This window comes from Rattus rattus, chromosome 10 (assembly GCF_011064425.1).
Source record: "Rattus rattus isolate New Zealand chromosome 10, Rrattus_CSIRO_v1, whole genome shotgun sequence".
Lineage (NCBI taxonomy): Eukaryota > Metazoa > Chordata > Mammalia > Rodentia > Muridae > Rattus > Rattus rattus.
In genome coordinates, this window is record NC_046163.1 from 29,860,130 (window position 1) to 29,882,062 (window position 21,933).

General features: G+C 38.1%; 1 protein-coding gene across 1 annotated transcript in view; it reads left to right on the forward strand.

The window, feature by feature from the left end:
* Tpr (translocated promoter region, nuclear basket protein) overlaps positions 1-21,933 on the forward strand; it is a 56,552-nt gene that overhangs the window by 22,067 nt on the left and 12,552 nt on the right. The window contains exons 17-40 of the mRNA XM_032915510.1: positions 40-173; positions 260-408; positions 1,165-1,327; positions 2,431-2,565; positions 2,957-3,097; positions 4,851-5,016; positions 6,730-6,896; positions 7,659-7,811; positions 8,196-8,312; positions 8,669-8,872; positions 8,981-9,165; positions 9,842-9,989; positions 10,833-10,970; positions 11,069-11,200; positions 12,548-12,678; positions 13,812-14,019; positions 14,998-15,141; positions 15,319-15,517; positions 16,723-16,928; positions 17,124-17,185; positions 17,952-18,160; positions 20,079-20,351; positions 21,189-21,337; positions 21,810-21,893. Of these exons, the coding sequence (XP_032771401.1) occupies positions 40-173; positions 260-408; positions 1,165-1,327; positions 2,431-2,565; positions 2,957-3,097; positions 4,851-5,016; positions 6,730-6,896; positions 7,659-7,811; positions 8,196-8,312; positions 8,669-8,872; positions 8,981-9,165; positions 9,842-9,989; positions 10,833-10,970; positions 11,069-11,200; positions 12,548-12,678; positions 13,812-14,019; positions 14,998-15,141; positions 15,319-15,517; positions 16,723-16,928; positions 17,124-17,185; positions 17,952-18,160; positions 20,079-20,351; positions 21,189-21,337; positions 21,810-21,893 (3,797 nt within the window). The remainder of the gene's footprint in view (positions 1-39; positions 174-259; positions 409-1,164; positions 1,328-2,430; positions 2,566-2,956; positions 3,098-4,850; positions 5,017-6,729; positions 6,897-7,658; positions 7,812-8,195; positions 8,313-8,668; positions 8,873-8,980; positions 9,166-9,841; positions 9,990-10,832; positions 10,971-11,068; positions 11,201-12,547; positions 12,679-13,811; positions 14,020-14,997; positions 15,142-15,318; positions 15,518-16,722; positions 16,929-17,123; positions 17,186-17,951; positions 18,161-20,078; positions 20,352-21,188; positions 21,338-21,809; positions 21,894-21,933) is intronic.

The window sequence follows — 21,933 nt, forward strand, 5'->3', positions numbered from 1 at the left end:
AAGCAAAAAACCTTATCAGTCTTTTTTATTTTTCTGAAGCTTCAAGTTTAGATGATATTTCTCTTGTGTCGACTCCAAAACGTTCAAGTACATCACAGACTGTTTCTACTCCTGCTCCGGAACCCATCATTGAGTCTACAGAGACCATAGAAGCAAAGGCTGCCCTTAAGCAGGTAAAGACTATACCTGGTTAAAGTCATGGGTTAGTTCCTAGTTGGGTTTTTGGTGAAGGAAGTGTCTAATGATCTCCAACGTTTAGTTGCAGGAAATCTTTGAGAACTATAAAAAAGAAAAAATGGACAGTGAGAAACTGCAGAATGAGCAGCTAGAGAAACTTCAAGAGCAAGTCACAGACCTGCGCTCACAAAACACCAAAATTTCTACTCAGCTAGATTTCGCTTCTAAACGGTAAATTCTTTTGTTGGGAATTAATGCCATTAAATGTTACACTCCCAGCATTCTAACCAGTCAGGCCCCAGAATTAGTTTACAATGGTGTTCCTTTTCTATGTAATGTGTAAACATGGGAAACTAATGCTTCATTCTGTAACATTGGCTGCGATTCTCCTGGTCAGGAGTGAACTTAAGACAGTGCTACTGGTTTCCTTTCCTCAGGTTGAGAGACATTGTTTCTGATGCTTTCTAAAGATGTGGGAAGTGTGAATTTTTTGAGACAGGATCCCACTATATAGATCTGGGTAGCTTGGTACTCAATCAGTAGACTAGGGTAAGGCTCAAACTGGTGGCAGTCCTGCCTCAGCCTCCCAGAGCTGATATTGTGGGTTTGTATCTCTCACTACATACCCCTGGGTGGCCTGGTAATCAGTAGACTGGTCTAGCCTCAAACCTATGACAGTTCTGCCTCAGCCTCCCAGTACTAGTATTGTGAGTGTATGCTACCATGGCTGTCATTTCTGGAACCTTTGCTTCATGTGATTGTTATCTTAGGTATTTACAGTATATTGACAATATTTTAGTATGAATTTTTAGTAAGTTATTCAATGTGAAATATTTCCTTATTTATAATTTCAATTTTAACTGGTAAATAAGGGGAGTATAGAAAGTTGCATATTATTATACAAGCCACTTTCTAATTTTAATCATGTGAAATTAAGTTTCTGTGAAAGTCTTCAAAGACCTAAGAGCTGGTCATCTTTATTACCAGTTACGAAATGCTTCAAGATAATGTAGAAGGATATCGCCGAGAAATAACATCTCTACAAGAGAGAAATCAGAAACTCACTGCAACTACGCAGAAGCAGGAACAGATCATCAACACAATGACACAAGACTTGAGAGGAGCCAATGAGAAGCTAGCTGTTGCAGAAGTGAGACCAATACCCCCTTGCTGACATATGATATTGCTAGTTATTTCTTTAATTTTACTGGTTGAAATAGCATAGTAAAGCGTTGTATGGACTACGATACGTATTTTCCAAATAGCTTACATATCTCTAGGCAAGACTTCAAATAAAACCTTAGTTAAGCATTCACAAAAAAAGAATGCTCCCAAGTAAGTATCAAATTAGATTATGATAAAGCTAACGCCCATCGTTTTTGGCTTTTCCTTGCAAGCTAGGTACTATTTGTCCTCTCTTTTATGAGAAAAGGGTTTAGAGGCTAGAAAGTCATTTGCCTCTTTTTGACAGTCATGAGAAACAGGTTAGGACTTGAAGACACTTTTTGTTTATTTGTTATTGCATTTTATCTTGCTCTACTTCATGATGGGAAATAGGAACATTTTTCCAAACTGTTGGTTTTAAGTGTTATTATTGATAATTAATATGACTCAGGACTAAACCCAAATACTTTGAAAATACTGCATTTCAACCCACTCTTGGATCTCTCCTGAGACATAGAGTGCAGTCTTAGGAAGAGAGAAATTCTGACTAGATGGGTTATTAAAGAAGCCCTTAGAAACTATTTTGGCCTATAAAACTTAACATCATTGATAGTGTATTAATTTGACTACGACATAGTTACACACTTATTTGTTCTGGTGTTTTAGATTTTACTCTGGGTTTTGCCTTTTTTTTACTGTGTAGATGTGTATCTCCCTGTTAAGTTCAGATGCTTGAGGAGTTCAAAGGCATTAGATCTCCTTGAGCTGGACAGTCAGGAGCTGCCTGCTGTAGGTGCTGGGACATCTGGAAGAACCAAATGCTTTTAACCACTGAGCTGTTTCTCCAGCTTGCATTATATTATTTTTAAATAACAGTTTGCTAGAGCGAAGTATTAGTGTTAAGCCCAATCATTTTAACTTTATATCCCAGTTCATGAAACCGGAAACTGTATTTACTTACTTGATCAGGAGTTGTAGTCTAAATCATATTAAGAAATACATAGTAAAGAAAACATTTTAATTTTGTAAGTGTATTACTTTTGACACGGTATTTCCCAACATTTTTTTTCCTCTTACATTCATTTTAAGGTAAGAGCAGAAAATTTGAAGAAGGAAAAAGAAATGCTTAAATTGTCTGAGGTCCGTCTGTCCCAGCAAAGAGAGTCTTTGTTAGCTGAACAGAGGGGACAGAACTTGTTGCTGACTAATCTGCAAACCATCCAGGTAAACAGATAAATGCATGACGTGTTAGTACCTTTTGTATCTTCTTAATTTTCCTAACTAAAAATGTTATGTTACTATTTTCATCCATTATAGTGATGATTTTAAATTGGTGATGTGCTAAAAAATACTTTAAAGGGAACTCATAAAGAGAATTAATTGAAACAAAGTAATTAACATGTTAGAGTCTTAGAATTATGTACTATATAACTACTCTAATGTTTTTGCCCCCACTCCCATACCACTAAACAAATTTTAATATGAAATAAACTTTTTAATATGAAAAGTGGCCACACTTCCCTTGTATATCTATAGTCTTCTCAATTCTAACTTCATCATGGATTATAGTCTCCTAATTTCTTTATTGTTAACCATCCTTCACTTCTTACATTAGGGCATACTAGAGCGATCTGAGACTGAAACCAAACAAAGGCTGAGTAGCCAAATAGAGAAATTGGAGCATGAGATCTCTCACCTGAAGAAGAAGTTGGAAAACGAGGTGGAACAAAGACATACACTTACGAGGAATCTAGATGTGAGTATCTGCTTCTGGGTGTGTGTAATTTGTAGTTACTGTACTTTACAGAATCTTAAATATGCCTGACAATTTTTAATGTTTTTATTCTTTGAAAGCTCTGTGCATTTATATAATACATATAGTCATATCTATTCACAGCCGTCTTCCAACGTCTACTATTGCTCCCCCCTCACCTGCCTCGCAATTTTCTGTTCTCATTTTCTTTTATTAATTTTATTAATAACTCCCGAGTCCAGTTAGTGATCCCCATAAGCCCATTACAGCAACCTACCTGCAGCCACATCCCCAAAGGAGAACAATTCTCCCTCCTTTAGCAGCTAGCAGCTGCCAGTAACTTCTTCCTCATCTCCGCTAGAGTTTAACTGGCTTGATCTCGGACAGGTATTGTCTAATAGGTAATCTCAGCTCCTTCAAGTCAACGTGTGCAATAGCCATGGCACGACCAGACTCTGCATTTCACAGCTTCCCTCCCATCCACCTGCTGCTCTTCTGTTCTTTCTGCCTCCAATTCCAAGAAATCCCAGAGCCTCTGACGGTAGGGAGTAGATACAGGTGTCCTGTTCATGACTGAACACTTACAGGTGTGCACTAACCACTGCACACTGCAAGAAAGAAGCTTCCCTGGCCAAAGTCAAGAACAGCACAAAGCAGTGTGTACAGCAGGTAATTTAGAGTGCCGTCTGATAGCATGACCATTTAGCTAAACAGCAACGCGGTAAGTTGGGGGTCTACGAACTTCCCAGTCCTGGGCTTTTGACTGGGTTTTATGGTACCAGGCCTGAAATACCTACTGTAGAGCAGACCTTGTAAGTTAGAAAGCAGTTTGTTGCCCCATAACCATCTTGCCATTGTTGCACTGGTGGACACTTCTTGCCAAAATCAGTATTACACCACAGAGGGTCTAGCACTGGGTAAACCCATTAATGTCTTTTCTTTCTCAGCAGCCCACATAGTACCATCTGGTATATCATGGAAACTATCCTCCAGGGAAACGGTTTTCTGTTCAGTTCAAGGTTGACTTCTCCATCCTGCAGCCAAAATGAGTGATGTTAAACATGAGTAGGATCCTAACTATCTAATTTAGTTGGACAACAAATAGCAGTGGGCTCAGGATTTAGATACTGGATGTTTTGTAGTCTTTTGAGTTTTCCCTAGTTTCCTCTGGAAGGTAATAAAGCTAAAAATAGTTTGTGTTGCTTTTGGTGATATATTTAAGCAGGCACAGAATGGTGCTTGGTTTAACTCCACACTAATGGAAGACTTTTGTAAAGCACTGGTTCTGTGGTACAGGGAATATTTTTTTGTCTATTCTTAACTTTCAGTATTAGGTACTCTTCATGCTGAGCCTTTGGTGATATGTGACAATTTCACAAACATGCTTAGCACTAATGTACTGGACATTGAAGAGATGCCATGTTTGTCCACACCGTGCTTTCAGTGTCCTTTCACTCTAGTATGAACTAGAGATGCTTTGGAACTTTCTAGGTCTGTGTTCTCAATTCAGGGAATCTGCTGAAATCTCTTCATTTTCTTGTGACCTATTCCATTACCTTATTTCAGTAAGCTAGGGTATACTTCTCTTTCTTACAGCGGAAGCTGTGATTGTAATGTGCTTTGTCTTGTTAAGAATTTCAGGTGTTCTACTCTACCGTAGCAAGGGTTCTAGGATCCTTAGGATATCACTTTGAATGTCTAGTTACAAAGAACCAATAGATCGTCTTTATAGTGTTAATGCATTTGTTTCTTACAGGTTCAACTACTAGATACCAAGAGACAGCTAGATACAGAAATAAATCTTCATCTTAACACAAAAGAGCTGTTAAAAAATGCTCAGAAGGATATTGCTACACTGAAACAGCACCTTAATAATATGGAAGCCCAGCTTGCTTCTCAGTCCACACAGAGAACTGGTAAAGGTAAAGAGAGTAGCATGATGTAGCATTAAGTAAAACAGATACGTCTTTGAGTTTACACTCTGTCTTGAAAATAAATCCCCTCTTCATGCATGCTAATGAAGGCTGGAGAAACCATTTTACCTTCCAAATAGGAATGGTCAGTTGGGGCTCATAATAAATTTGGAAGGCTCGGGAATTCAAACAATTGTTTGACACCAGGCTAAGCTGTGTTCTGAGTTTTCTGATCTTTGAAGCTATCTTTGGGTATAAAGTGATATATTTTTCTGTGGATCAAACCCAGAGCATCACATATGTAGGACAAGTTCTCCACAACACTAAAACCATTTACTGATACTTAAAATTGTTTATTGATTGAAATGAGAACTTGTCTTAGAGTTGTTATTGCTGTGAAGAGGCACCATGACCAAGGCAACTCTTACAAAGGAAAATAATTGGAGGCCTACCTATAGGTCCAGACTATGAGTCCATTATCATGGCAGGGAGCGTGGTGGCATATAGGCAGACACAGTGTTAGAACAGTAGCTGAGAGCTACATCCTAGTTTGATCCTGGGTAGACCCTGGGCCTGGCACTGGCTTTTGAAACTTCAAAACCTACCCCCAGTGGCACACCTACTCCAAGAAGATCATACCCCCTAATCCCTCCAGACAGCCTGCCGACTGGGAACCAAGCATACAGATATTGGAGCTGTGAGTGATCAGACTCATTTAAACCACCACAGAGGTCTTTACTAAATCTGTGATAAGGTCCAGCCTAGGACTTATATGTAGACCATGCTAATCGTGAATCAGTGATCTACCTACCACTGACCCCCAGTGCTGGAATTAAAGACATGTGTCACTATGTCTGTTTAGTTTTGATTCTGGTTTTCAATTTATGTTGACTAGTATTCTTGGATTAAATACTTCATTTGATTAGGGTGTTTTATACAGATGTGCCATTTCAAATTTAAAACCTTTGTTTCCAATTATCTTTCTACATAGCTTTACTAATAATAGGAAAGCAAGGTTATATGTTTATAATATTTATATATTAAGTGCAGATGTCTGATATATGTTTAATAGATGTTTTACTAATAATCTCTTATTGATATTTTATTAAAGTATTTTCAACTTTCAGTTTGCTCATTTTCCATTTGTTTTAGCTAAAACAAAGTGAGATAAATTGTAGTTTGTGGATTCGGCTCAATATTCTTTCAAATAGTCTTAATTTTCGTGATGAGATTTCAAACACTTGAATTTTTGGAAGCATTGAGACAACAGAAGAGTTTTAGATTTTCCTTCCTTTCTCCCATTCTTTTATTCATTTCTTCTTTCTCTCCTTTTTCGTTCTTTCCTACCTTCCTTTCTTAGACCCTAGCTTCCATGGCTCTGGCCAGCCTAGGACTTATATGTAGACAATGCCAACCTGAGTCAGCAGTCTGTCTCCCACTGCCCCCCAACCTGAGTCAGCAGTCTGTCTCCCACTGCCCCCCAACCTGAGTCAGCAGTCTGTCTCCCACTGCCCCCCAAGTGCTGGAAGTAAGGGCATGTGCCACCATGCCTGGCTTAGTTTTTATTCTGGTATTCAACTTGGATTATGGATTAAAATATACTTTATAGATAATTTTAGCTTTAACCCTTATTTCATATATTCTTAGTAAGAGTCATCTTTATTATTATTTAAAGCATTAATTGAAAGTATGTATTTTACTAGAGCATTTTATTTCTTCCAGGTCAGCCTGGTGACAGAGATGATGTTGATGATCTTAAAAGTCAGCTAAGGCAGGCTGAAGAACAGGTCAATGACTTGAAGGAGAGACTCAAGACAAGTGCTAGTAACGTGGAGCAGTATAGAGCCATGGTAACCAGCTTAGAAGACTCCCTGAACAAGGAGAAACAGGTGTGTATAATTCACACTGTTTTTTAATTAAGAACTTACTCATATATAAAGCCTATGCTATGTATGGGTTGGGCTGACACCATTGCTCTTACTTTTGGGAAGTTCTTGAGTCTAATAAATAAATCAAAACAAAAGCCACACAATTTAGAAAGCACAGAATAGGTAGAGATCAGACATTGGGGAGGATGAGTTTGAGTTATCTGCTGCATGCGCACGGCTCCACATAACAGTTGACAATTGGGTATATTTGAATAGAGGGCATGTGGGTCATCAAAGATAGTAGAAAGCAGTCAAGCCTGAGTCAAGAGAGAGTCTTCAGATAAGTATGTCAGATTATTTCTGTGTGCTTATATGGAACCGTTGGTTCTTAATGTGTCATAGAAAATTCTCTTCAAAGGGTAGTGTAGTAGATAGTACAACAAGGAGGCCACCATTTTTTAAAATCCTGTTGTGATTGGCATCAATCCATATCAATATGTGAGGAACATACCTTTTAGTGATAGACTAAGTAGATTTGGGCACATGGCCATGAGGATGGAAGGGGAAATAAAAGACTCTGTTTTCAATATGAAAAACCCAGGTTAAAAGAGAAGTTATTAGGCTTCTACATTTATGTGGTTATATCTGCTTGGCTAACCAGCATTTTAGGGAATCTTCTAGTGTAAGACAAGTAGTAACTTTAGTTTGGTTCCAGTTTAGTTTACATTGGAAAAAAGCATTGCCTATCATTTGTACTTTTGTTTCTGGCTGCTTGTGATGAAGGTGACTGAGGAGGTACATAAGAACATTGAAGTGCGTTTGAAAGAGTCAGCAGAGTTTCAGACACAGTTGGAGAAAAAGCTGATGGAAGTAGAGAAGGAGAAGCAAGAACTTCAGGATGACAAGAGGAAAGCCATCGAGAGCATGGAACAGCAAGTGAGTTCACTAGGATCCGTAGTAGCTTACTGTCTTAAGAATTTGAGTTCTCTTCATTGGTGCATAAGTTATACTTTGGTTTATCTCATCAGAAATATGCTTGAATGCATGCCCATGAATTTTAATTTTATGTTTCACTCAATTCTGTGCATCTGTTTACATTTCCTTTTGAAAAATATAGACCACTTGACAAAATTGCTTATTAGTGCTACATTTTAGAAGCTCTGCCTGGGATTTTGCAAATAGTAGGCAGAGGATGTAGATGAGTAGAAACTGTAGATTACATCAGACTGAAGCTGTATTCAGTTCAGTTAAGTGGATTGTTTAATGTCTGTCTTACGTATTTTCCCAGTTTGTAATTAACTGTGGCTTACTCTTGTTTAGTTAACTGAATTGAAGAAAACACTGTCTAGTGTTCAGAGTGAAGTACAAGAAGCTCTTCAGAGAGCAAGCACAGCTTTAAGTAATGAACAGCAAGCCAGGCGTGACTGTCAGGAACAAGTAAGTACTCTCCTCACAGTTTCTATGCAGTGAGTTTTAAGCTTGCTTGGATTCCAGCTCCCAGACATGCTAAACCCCAGTGCTGTGGAAGGTGGAAGATTGCTAAGGTTGCTAGGGTTACACCCAGAAGGGTGCAGTGAAAGACCCTGTCTGGAAAGAAATAAGATGGAAGGCTCTAAAGTAGGACACCTAAAGTTTTTTGGCCTTCACACATGAGTGTACACCACATGTACATACCCAGAAATTTTGTGTGTGTGTGTGTGTGTGTGTGTGTGTGTGTGTGTGTGTGCGCGCGCGTGTGTAGAAGTATTATTTATGGATTTTAATCTTTGTCAATGGGGAATTGTTAATTGTAGGCTAAAATAGCGGTGGAAGCTCAGAATAAGTATGAGCGAGAATTGATGCTCCATGCTGCTGATGTCGAAGCTCTGCAAGCTGCCAAAGAACAGGTTTCAAAAATGGCATCAGTCCGTCAGCATTTGGAAGAAACAACTCAGAAAGCAGAATCCCAGTTGTTGGAATGTAAAGCTTCCTGGGAAGAAAGAGAGAGAGTGTTGAAGGTAATGTTGTAGGCTGCGGTAGAATGTTTTGGAGAAATGAAAAGAGTTTTTGTGTTTGTTTTTTCCTGTACATTTGGGAAACTATTATAGCGGATCCTTGGCTTATAGGATGAAGTTTCCAAGAGTGTGTCTCGCTGTGAGGATCTAGAGAAACAAAACAGACTACTTCATGATCAGATCGAAAAGTTAAGTGACAAGGTGGTCACCTCTATGAAGGAGGTTGTGCAATCACCATTAAATATATCTCTCAATGAAGAAGGAAAATCTCAAGAACAAATTTTAGAAATTCTTAGGTAAGTCAACTACATTCTTATGTAGAATCAACAATAAGAAAGGCACAAACACAGCACTATACAACTCATTTGGTCTCAATTGGCCAAAGAACCTAGTGCTCATTGTTGATACTTAATACAGTAAATCAGTGATTTTAAGGTTGAATTTGATAAAACTAGAGCTAATCTTTTTTTTTCTGAGAAACTAAAGACCAGCTATGTGTGGTGATACAGGGCACATCTGTAATCCTGGCACCCAGAAGGCCCAGGTGGGAACTGGCCATTCCAGGATAGCCTGGGCTACATAACAAGATCCCATTTCAAGAGAGGAAAGGAAAACTGGATGTCTCATAAATCACTTTAAAGATATATTCTTTTTCTCACTAATCCCAGCTGCTTCTCCCTCCCAGGTGTTGGGAATGATTATGGGTGTGTCATTGCACACAACCTAAAGATAGTTTACCTTTAATTGTTCATTTATATTATTGAGTGTTTACGTGTGTGCATGTGTGCACAGGTGCCTTTGCTTCCTTAGCTGTTTTGCAGGCCCAGAATAATGTTTCTAATGCTACTATCTAAGCTAATGTGCCATTGAAATATGGAAGTGATACTAAAGTGATGCATTTTGTCCTCTTGATAATTCCCCAAGTTTTAAAACACTTTTAGTTTTCTAAAATTTTAACGTGTCTTTTTGTAGATTTATTCGACGAGAAAAAGAAATTGCTGAAACCAGGTTTGAGGTGGCTCAGGTTGAGAGTCTGCGATATCGACAAAGAGTTGAACTTCTGGAACGGGAGTTGCAGGAACTGCAGGATAGCCTGAACGCAGAAAGGGAAAAGGTGCAGGTGTGTATATATACCATGCTTAAAGACGGAAAGCTCACGTGTTTCCACCATGCTACATTAATGTGAGCACTCCTACACTTGTAAATTTACATCTACCCAGTATGCCTGATTGTGTGGTGAGTAGAGGCTCTGTATGCTGTACCTTGCTCAACTTCCCTGATCTCAGTCTCCCTATCTGTACCTTGTAGATGAGAGGATTGAGAGTGTGCACATGAATCATCTAGACAGTAGTGTACAGCAGATAAAGTTCCAGCTTTCTAATCTTTTGCAGCTGCTATGTATAAATACTTTGAGAGCCATTCTAAAATAAAATTCTTGAAACTACTAAAGAATATTTTTTTTCATCAAATGAGCAAAAAGAAAACAAGTGAAAAGTAGCAAGTAGAGAAAGGAAATGAGGGCCCTTGTGAGATTTCTGTAGTGAGCTCACCATTGTAGTTCATAGCCCCCCCGGTGGCTCACAACTCCCTGCTGGGTCCATGAGTTCACTCACCGAACCAAGCGCTAAGAGACTTCTGAGCAGGAGGTGTGGAATCAAAATAACAGTACTTTAGAGCTCATACCAAAGAACAAGGAAGAATACAGACACATATGCCTGTGTCCCGTTCTGTTCCTTCTCTGTTGGCAGCATTCGTAGTCCTTTATCTTAAAGACTCTTACATTTATTTAAACTCGTTTGACCTTAACAAATGTCTCAGGAAAACAACCCGCAAGCTTTCAGAGTCTCAGTAAACTTGAGATTTAACTCTCTGTACTTTTTCATTGCGTAGATTAGAACTTTTAGGACAAAGGCCTGTCTGAATGCTGGTTGTTACTCTTTGTGTTTGTGACTGTCTGTTTCAGGTAACTGCAAAAACAATGGCTCAACATGAAGAACTGATGAAGAAAACCGAAACAATGAATGTAGTTATGGAGACCAATAAGATGCTAAGGGAGGAAAAGGAAAGGCTCGAACAGAACCTACAACAAATGCAAGCCAAGGTTTGTGGCTTACCAGCTGAGAGTGGAAGCTCTGGTTATTTGTAAAGACACAGATGAACTTACCATTCATTATAAAAAATACTTGGGGCTCTTTTCAGGTGAGGAAACTGGAATTGGACATTTTACCCTTACAAGAAGCCAATGCTGAGCTGAGTGAGAAAAGCGGCATGCTCCAGGCAGAAAAGAAGCTTCTAGAAGAGGATGTCAAACGTTGGAAAGCGCGGAACCAGGTAAGGACAGTTAGCCATTTACTAACACAGAAATGATTATCAGTAATGTAAGAGTTAGAGATGTAAAAATAGTTGGGAAACCAGTGAAAATTGCATTTACCATTAGAAGACTAATAGTTATACACACAAGTATATGGCATGTAAGAGCCCATTTTTTAAAAATTACTTAAATTTTCTATATTGTTTAAAGTTTTTGTCATTTTTTTAAAGATTTATTTATTTTATTTATATGAGTACACTGTAGCTGTCTTCAGACATACTAGAAGAGGGCATCAGATCTCATTACAGATGGTTGTGAGCTACCATGTGGTTGCTGGGAATTGAACTTAGGACCTCTGGAAGAATAATCAGTGCCCTTAACTGCTAAGCCATCTCTCCAACCCCAAGTTCATATCATTCTAAGTAGCTAAGTGTTCGTTTTAGTTCTAAAATACATTTATGTGTGAAAATACATGTATATTTTATTGCAGCACGTTCAGAAAACATGTTCACGGGTCCTTTGCGGATGAGACCATATAACATAGAACATTTAGTGAGAAGTCTGCCTTGATAATACTAGCGTGTTACCTAGCATATCACTTGCATGTGAGTTTCTTAACTTCACTAGATTAGTTTTCCTCATTTGCAGAATATGGTTATTAAAGCAGTGTTTGGGTGACAAAAATTAAACTCAGTTGCTCTGATACCCAGAAATGCTATAGAATAAAGAACATTTTAGAATTTCAGAGCACTTTTATTCTTCATTTTGTTCTTTGTAGACACAGAGAAAAGTCCTCAAAGGAAGTTAAGCTAAGCAGACCTACAAGCACTTTGTTATTTTGGCCTGACTTTCATGATTAATGGAATAAGTTTCATTTAGAATGGTCTCACGTGTTTAGACTATAAAACATTATTTTTCTTCATAAATGTTACTTCAGTGAAATTAAATCCGTTATAGCTAGTCCAGAACTGAACTTAGTCTTCAGAATGAACAAAACAGACAGTGAGAACTGACGTTCACAAATTGACTTCTGACTTCCACATGTGTTTCGTGGCATGTGCCCCCACACACACATACACACACACTCACAATAACATACTAAATGTTAAAGAAAAAAGAGGAACTTAAGATTCATTGAAGTTCATTCACAGCTCTGAAAAAAATGATAAACAATAAAATTTGATGTTTTCTAGCCCATCTATCTTGGCTGGATTTTGCTATCCTATTTAAAGCTTCAAACATACTGTTTTGATACTTCCTACTCTGTATGCAAGACAGTTAATTTGAAAAAACTAGAGTTTTGACCACTTTATTATAGCACTTTGTGTTTATAGAACCTGACAGAGTATGCACTTCTGTTATTCTAGCATCTAATAAATCAGCAGAAAGATCCAGATACAGAAGAATATCGAAAGTTGCTTTCTGAAAAGGAAATTCACACTAAGAGAATTCAGCAGCTAAATGAAGAAGTTGGAAGACTTAAGGCTGAAATTGCAAGGTATTAGGAATAAAAGATTTAAAATATATGCAATGCGCACGTTTTTTTCCATGAGACAAGAGTGCTCACCATGTAGCCCAGACTGTCCTGAGTTGATTCTGTGTATAACCCAGGGTGGGCTGGAACTCAGTGTTCCCCTCCCAAGCTGAGATTGTAGGTGTGTACCATACAGGCTTAAAGGAAAATCTAAGTCTATTTCTGCTCTTTCTATGATCCTGATGTGTTCTGTTTAATAGGAAGTGGTAAAGTCCTTCCCTGTGGCTCTTTGCCTCTTTTCCCTTTGAGTCAGGAAACAAAACATTTAATTCTTTGTGTCATGTATCAGTTTTTTTCTCAAGTATTTAAAAGCTACATGTTGTAACTCTAAAGCTAATTTCTTTTCTAACAGTTAATAGTCAATAACGTACAATTTCTGTTTTTGTCTTTCTGTTAATAGCCCTTTTATGTAAATCTATAAAGCTTTTTATTGGTTTTTAATTATGCTTATCCTGTGTCTTACAGAACACTTTATAGCTTAAAAAATCTCTGTCTTATATTTTTTCTTTATTCTAAACAGTATTTTGGCATGCTCAGTAAGAGATATTCTATTTCTTTTAAAAAATAAACTAAAATTCAAAAAACTTGAGTTCATACTTGAAATTAGCTACTGCTCTTCTTTTAGATTTTGTCTTACTATGAAAGTTCAGTTCATGACATCATGCACAGGAGGGCAAACTGCATTAAACATCAACAGATGTGCATCAGGAAGGACATGTGACCGAAACTGTCTAGGCTTTAAGCCCCAGCTGACAAAGTTCCTCTGCCCCTTATGAGAAACTTGGATAATATCTGACCTACAGAGAACCCTTGGTCACACAGGTCTAGTGAGACTGAGTGCCATCACTTGAGGACTTTGTAACATTGTTACTTGAATACTTAGTACTAAAGTGTTTCTTAACTTCAGAACAGGTATTAGACCTGTGTAATAAAGTCTAATAAAAGGCCAAAATCATAAAGTACATTTCTTTGAGGTGAAAGTATTTTTAATTAGAAAACTAGTATTAACGCAGTACAATGTAAACTTTTAAGCTGAAAATTTGCAAAACATTGTGTATTTGTTCTTTTAAGAAACCTCTTCTCATTTTTTTTCAAAGATCAAATGCATCCTTGACTAACAACCAGAATTTAATCCAGAGTCTAAAGGAAGATTTAAGTAAAGTAAGAACTGAAAAGGAAAGCATTCAGAAAGATTTAGATGCCAAAATAATTGATATACAGGAAAAAGTGAAAACAATCACTCAAGTCAAGAAGATCGGACGCAGGTACAAGACTCAGTTTGAAGAACTTAAAGCGCAGCAGAAGGTACGCTGAGGAAATGTGATCCTCACCCCTAATTTTGACTATTAATGGCTTTTAGTCTAAACTCATAAAAGTATAGTGAGATATTTATTTGGTTTCAAGTTACTATTAACTTTTGGGGGGCGGGAGGGGTGGGCGTTGAGTGTTTTCCTGTGTAGGGAAGACTGGCCTGAAACAGCCTGCTCTTGCCTCCCAAGTGCTGGGATTAAAGAGCCTACCATGCCTGGCCTTTTCATATTTCTACTACTGTTTCTTTGCAAAGCTGAGGTCGGAACTGTATTACGTTCTCTTGTTCTTGTGACCCAGTATCATTGTATTTAGGGGATTCAGTCCATCACTGCTGGGAAGGCATGACTTTTGAAGTGTGGCAGGAACGTGGGAACATGCTCCTGCATGAAGTAGAGAAGGGGGAGTTCCAGCCCATGTGGCTTTCCTCCTTTTTCCTTTCTTATTTAGCTCATGGTGTTCCCTCGGTTATTAATTCTTTCTGAGAAAGCCCTCACAGATTGACCCTAGGTGGGCATACAGTGTCTCACTCAGGTGTTGTTACCATATCCAGCTGACAGTCCAGAATTCACCGTCACAGTGGCTCATTGTTAATTAAAGTTAAGGATATGAACAAAGTGATATGTTTTTACAACTAATATCGTTTTAAATAAGTTGTGTATGATAACTATCAACACTTTTTAATCCTTTTGTATTTGTTAGCACTTTAGTGTATTTTTCTTGTCATTTACGTATACTATCCTGTCACTCATTTCCGTCTGAATCCTGAGGGGTGTGTTCTGTGTCAGTGCATTTACATAGTGCCATCTCTGATGTCTATTTGTGTGGCTAACCATAACTCATTTCCTCATTCTCAACACTGAGACTGTTTTGTGGAAATTCACTTTTGAGTGCTCTTATAAGTAATTTTGAACATGTAGGATTGTCTCTACTTACAGCAGTAAATAAAAATTTGTTGTTACTACACCATCGTAGGCCATGGAGACTTCCACTCAGTCTTCAGGAGACCATCAGGAACAGCACATCTCTGTCCAGGAAATGCAAGAGCTCAAAGATAACCTCAGCCAATCTGAAACAAAGACAAAGTCACTTGAGGGTCAAGTAGAGAATCTGCAGAAGGTATGATTCTGAGGGCTGTGGAAGGTGAATGTTCTAACTCTCCCTGTACGCCTCAGGTAGTAGGTTTAAACACTGACACTCCGTTTCCTGTAGAGCTTATACAAGTGTTCCAATACTTTATAAAATACTTACTTGAACTGATTTGGTTGAGTTACATGATACTTCTTTTCCTTAAAGACCTTATCTGAAAAAGAGACAGAAGCAAGAAGCCTCCAGGAGCAGACAGCGCAGCTTCAGTCTGAGCTGTCCCGCCTCCGCCAGGAACTCCAGGATAAAACCACAAAGGAGGAGCAGCTCCGACAGCAAATGAATGAAAAGGATGAGAAAACATGGAAGGCCATTACAGTGGCCAGATCAAAAATTGCACACCTATCTGGTAATTTTGTGTTTATTCCACAACTTAAACTGTACATTGAAACCTGGTTAGGCAATACACACTTAAAATTAAACATGAAAGAGAAGGCAGTATTCTAAATTTATGTGTTTGGACTTGTTATGTTTATTTAGGACAGAGAAGTTTTTGGTGTTTAAGTTTATATGTATAATTTCTTGCCTGCATAAATATATATTAAAAATTTTAAATTAATATGAATTAACTTTAGCAGGAGCTTATTTATATATGAATATTATTCATCACTAGGAATTATAAAACATTCACATCACATAATTTATATAGTATATATAAAAAAATAGACGAGTGAAGCCAGGTGCAGCGCTGCACACCTTTAATCATATATAGGTGTTGTGAATCAAATCTGTAGCCTCAGAAAATGAAATCTCAAATGATGTGTTTGCTTTGCTTATAAAGAACACTGGTAATTAGCTTGGAGTACTATTCCCCTGTTTTGGACATACGGAACAGTTCTACCTGTGACATTCTTTTAGGTCCAAATTGCTGCCTACCTGCTCTGCAAATAACACAGCACGTTTTCGTAGCAGCCTGAGGATTTTTCTTTACTTTTGGTGATGTACTCCTGAAGAGGAGTATGTCACAGTCGTGAGCTTCCCAGTTAAGCGGCAGCTTGCTCTGCTGTTACTGTCTGATTATTTTTCACACTTTCTAACATTATTTCACTACACTTCAAAAAAAAACCTTTTTTTTTTTTTTTTTTTTGGGGATTGCTTTGAGACCAATTGTCTCTCTGTGTAACAGCCTTGATTGTCCTGGAAATTGCTTCGTAGACCAGGCTGGCCTCCAACTCACAGAGACCTGCCTGCCTAAGACGCCTGAGTATTGGGATAAAGGTGTGCAGCACTACTCCTGGCTTCACTATTTTTTTTAATATATACTATATAAATTGTATGATGTGAATGTTTTATAATTCCTAGTGATGAATAATATTTATATATAAACAAACTCCTGTTAAAGGTAATTCATATTAATTTGAATTTTTTAGGATAATTTATATATGTCTTATGCTGGAATAAGTAATAAACATAGATATGTTTAGAGATTTGCTAATTGAGATATAGGTAGTGATTGTATCAAAACATACAGCATAGGACAGAATCTAATCCTAACTGTATTTCATTTAAGTGCATACTGTTTCTGATATGTAATTGTAATTATGCTTGTTTTAGGTGTGAAAGATCAGTTAACTAAAGAAAATGAAGAGCTTAAACAAAGGAATGGAGCTTTAGATCAGCAGAAAGATGAACTCGATGTCCGAATGACTGCTCTGAAGTCCCAGTATGAAGGTCGCATCAGTCGCCTAGAGAGAGAGCTCAGAGAGCATCAAGAGAGACACCTTGAGCAGAGAGATGAACCTCAGGAACCCACTAATAAGGTGACTAGCTAGTGTACTTACGTGACAAATTACGTGCACATGTTTCATTTGGAAATGCCTGGTTACTTAGGAGTCTGTTCGAATTTGGACTAAAATTTCAGGATACAGGGAGTTGATAATAAATAGTTGGACATTTTTGTTCAGTGGACTTTTTGGTGTGGTAAACACAAAAGTTAATGCGTTTCCTCTTTATAGGCTCCAGAACAGCAGAGACAAATCACACTGAAAACCACTCCAGCTTCTGGTGAAAGAGGAATGTGAGTTTTAGTTCTTTTATAGTCTGCCTTTAAAGTTCCAAAAAACTCGTGTGATGTAGTTTTTAAATCTGGTTTTCAGTATGCTTTCATTCCTATGTCTAAAGCTTTAGTGACCAGAAACACCTTGTGACTTAGTTTGTGATTGATCTATAAGATAAGCTCCTCCTCACTCCTCGCATGTTCATGACAACTATAAAAGTCTAGGCTGGGGTTGGAGAGATGATGGCTCCCCAGGTCAGAGCACTGGCTGCACTTCATTCCCAGCACCTACATATCATCTCACAACCATCCAGAAGGCCCAGTTCCAGAGGATCCAACCCGCTCTGGTCCCTCTGGGCACCAGGCACACCCGTGATGCCTAGACATTCATGCAGACAAACATCCATACACGTTAAGTCAGGAAACACTTTAAAACTTAAGGTCTGCGTTGAAACAGTAACTCAGCATTCTATATTGCCAGATTATACCACTCTGGGGCACACCTTACACTTTCTAGTGCTTAAATTCAAAACCTTTAGCAAAGGGTTTAGGATTCCATGGCTAAAAAATAGAAAGCTATATTCATTGTCTCTAAAACTGCCTGTTTAAATCTACGGATATATCCAGAATAGAGTTCAGAAAAAGAGTAAGGTTTGGACTGTGGGTAATACCTACTGAACAGTCACCCTAAAAAGGGCATGTCTTGCTTTTCATAGGATACATAGATTTTACAAGGGCTCATCAGTGTAATGCTCACTGGGTTATTGGATTTTTTTTTTCCATTAAGTGCCAGTACATCAGACCCACCAACAGCCAATATCAAGCCAACTCCTGTTGTTTCTACTCCAAGTAAAGTGACAGCTGCAGCTATGGCTGGGAATAAGTCGACACCCAGGGCAAGTATCCGCCCAATGGTTACACCTGCAACTGTCACAAACCCAACCACTACCCCAACAGCAACCGTAATGCCTACTACACAGGTGGAGTCACAGGAAGGTGAGTGAAATAACACATCTGACTGGACTGACTGCTCATAGAGAGGATAAGAGTAGCTGTAAGAATAATTGTAGATAGAAAGTTTAAGTTATATCAACTTATATAAGTTATATCATGACAAAAGTAGTTAATATTTTGAAGTATATGCTTCCCAGGCACTAGTGCTTGATTTTTTTATCCCAGTAGTCATCAAGCTCAGGTAAGTGTTCCTATATTCCCAGCCCTGCTTATTTGTTTATTTTAAATTCAGGCTGGTCTTCACCTCATGATCTTTCTGCCTCATAGGCATGTGCCATCATGACTGCAAGATACATGTTGTAAATACTTCTGTCCTTCTCTTCTGCTCTCCTTTTCTTTAAGCTAATGAAAAGGGGAATATATTCCTAAGACCCATTGCTTTGCTTTCTGGAAGCACATGCTCCTTTCTAATGACCAACAGACTTGCTGTGAAATCCATGTTGAAAAGCCATAGTATAAAACTGCTCTTTCCCTTTTTTTTTTTTTTTTTTTTTTTTTTTTTTTTTTTTTTTTTTTGGAGCTGGGGACCGAACCCAGGGCCCTCTGCGCTTCCTAGGCAAGCGCTCTACCACTGAGCTAAATCCCCAACCCCAAAACTGCTCTTTCAAACCAAGTATCATTCCTTCACTGAAACTCCCTGCACTGGTGCTTTCTCTACTCTGCTCCCATTGTAATTGTGGTAGTTCGACCACTGCACTGATTTTACATGTATCTTTTTAATCTACTAGATTGGGAATCACAGAGTTGCATTTTCTTAATTGTTCAGTCTCTTTCCTTAACTCTAAAGGAGATGTTCAATAAAAGGTTTGCAAGATCTTAAACTGCTTTGACGTGTTAGAATTGAGTAAATGTACAGCATAGCTGGCTGTTGGTGTCATACACCTTTTATCTCATCAATCAGAAGCAGACGTGGGCAGGTTTATATCTAGTTCAAGGCCAACCAAAGTTCTATATTAAGATCATATCTCCAAACAATGTGTCTGAGTCAGGGTTTCTATTCCTGCGCAAACATCATGACCAAGAAGCAAGTTGGGGAGGAAAGGGTTTATTCAGCTTACACTTCCACATTGCTGCTCATCACCAAAGGAAGTCAGGACTGGAACTCAAGCAGGTCAGGAAGCAGGAGCTGATGCAGAGGCCATGGAGGGATGTTACTTACTGGCTTGCTTCCCCTGGCTTGCTCAGCTTGCTTTCTTATAGAACCCAGGATGGCACCACCCACAATGGGCTGGGCCCTCCCACCTTGATCACTAATTGAGAAAACGCCTTACAGCTGGATCTCATGGAGGCATCTCCTCAAGGGAGGCTCCTGTCTCTGTAACAACTCCAGCTTGTGTCAAGTTGACACACAAACCCAGCCAGTACACAATGTATAATATAAACACTCCAAAAATAAATATATATCCTTCATTAGATAGATTACCAAACTAAACTCTTGTTTTTTAGGACTGTGAAATTCTGTTTTGTTTTTTGTGTGGTGTTAGGATCAAACCCCAGGTCTTACACATGTTTTGCAAGCACTGTACCAATCAGCTCTGTACCCATTTCCTGATTTCATGGTGTCATTATGATACCAGTTTAAAATAAATGATGTGTAAGGAAGATTTCTCACCATTTTCAGCTTTTTAATGATAATTACATCTGGTTATAATTTTATTGGACCAATAAATGCTACAACTTTCAAATATGTCCTTACCCACCAAATATTACATTTTATTGTATTAGACACATAAGCAGTACAATATGGAATATATAACTTTTGCCCACATTATTTTTGTGTATTAAATGGTAAGAGATATAGAAAAACTAGTTAATACAATGTATGTCAAAGAATAGGGTAAAATAACTTGGTTTTGGTAGCTCAGACGGCATACATAATAAATACTGTCATCATTTCCAGCTATGCAGTCAGAAGGGCCTGTGGAGCACGTTCCAGTGTTCGGAAGCACAAGTGGATCTGTCCGTTCTACTAGTCCTAATGTCCAGCCCTCCATTTCTCAACCCCTCCTGACTGTACAGCAGCAAACACAGGCTACAGCTTTTGTACAGCCCACTCAACAGAGTCACCCTCAGATTGAGCCTGCAAATCAAGAGTTGTCCCCAAACATAGTTGAGGTGGTACAAAGTTCACCAGTGGAACGACCATCTACTTCCACAGCAGTATTTGGCACTGGTAAGATTTCATTTTCATATTATTTTATATCTATGGATGCTCTGTCTGTATATTTGGGTGCCATGAGTGTGCCTGGTGTCCACAATGGTCAAAGGAGGGTATCATAACCCCTGGAACTAGAGTAACAGTTGTGTGCTCCCTTGTGGATATTGGAGATTGAACCTGGGTCCTTTTGAAGAGCAACCAGTACTCTTAACTGGCTGTTTAAGATGGCTAAGCCATCTTCTAGACTGGTAAGACTTTTTTTAAAATGAAGCTGCAGTAGAACTATGTACTTCAAATTTCTTAGATGCAACATATCTTGACTATTGCCTATAACAATTTGCTTTCTATCCAGTGTTACTGTGAAGAAAGCCAATACTTTTATAGTTTTAATCATATTTAATCAATAGATATAAGAATAGTTTCAAATGTGCATTTGATGTAGCTTAAAAAGTATATCTATTATAATTTAATTATTAGAAAATAACATTCATATTTACTATTAGTTCAGTTTCAGTCAGTTTTTATCATTTAGTAAAAGTCCCTTCTTCCCCAGATATTTTGGGCTGTCTTTAAAAGGGAAAATAGCCAACCTATTACATAACTTGATGTAAATCCTGAAATCTGAAGCTGTTCATATTATTTAGCATATACAGTATGATTTTTCTTTTAAGGGCGTTTTGGATTTGATAGAAAGTCCTATATACACTTTATAAATAACAGTTTATCAGTACACTTATAATGGCAGGTGTGTCATACAAAGTTCTAGTTTTAAGACTTGGTTCTAATATTATCTTTGTCTAAATGCAGTTACCATGATCTGACTTTTGAGGTTTAAATTGTATGCTCTGAAAGTTTCAGCTACCCCAAGCTCCTCCTTGCCAAAGCGCGCTCGGGAGGAAGAGGAGGACAGCACCATAGAAGCAGGAGACCAAGTCTCTGATGACACAGTGGAAATGCCTCTCCCAAAGAAGCTGAAGACGGTCACACCTGTAGGAACCGAGGTCTGTCACACTCCTGTGTGTCACCATTGCAAAGGCTAGCTGTCAGTCACACTCAAATTAAATTTTGGGAGATTATCTTAAAAATTCCTGAACTATAGTTTGCACTTATAGCTAAGTTATTTTGTTTTAGAGTCTTTGCGTATCTTTTCATGAATTGTTTCCCATTTAATAAAAGCAGAAGTGAATTGAATTGTGTTTTGTAAGGACGTTTGGTCAATGACAGTCCACACGTTGGCGTTACTTGCCATGCGCTGTGTTAGGTTGTATAACAACAGTAGTGATACTAAGTGCTGTGTGTACATATTCATTAATGCTCGTAGAAGAGGTATGCCATTTTCCTCTGTCTTTATATAAACATTTTGGCATAGCTTCATAGAATTGTAGACCTAATCATTTTAGAGAAACGCTGGCAGAATGGTGATCATTTGTGTAGTTTACTGATTCAATTAAAAAATAACCTACTATGATTTAGGAAGAAGTTATGGCGGAAGAAAGTACTGATGGAGAGGCAGAAACTCAGACCTATAATCAGGATTCTCAAGATTCCATTGGAGAAGTGAGTAAGAACATAGACTATTAAAAATAAAGTGACTCTA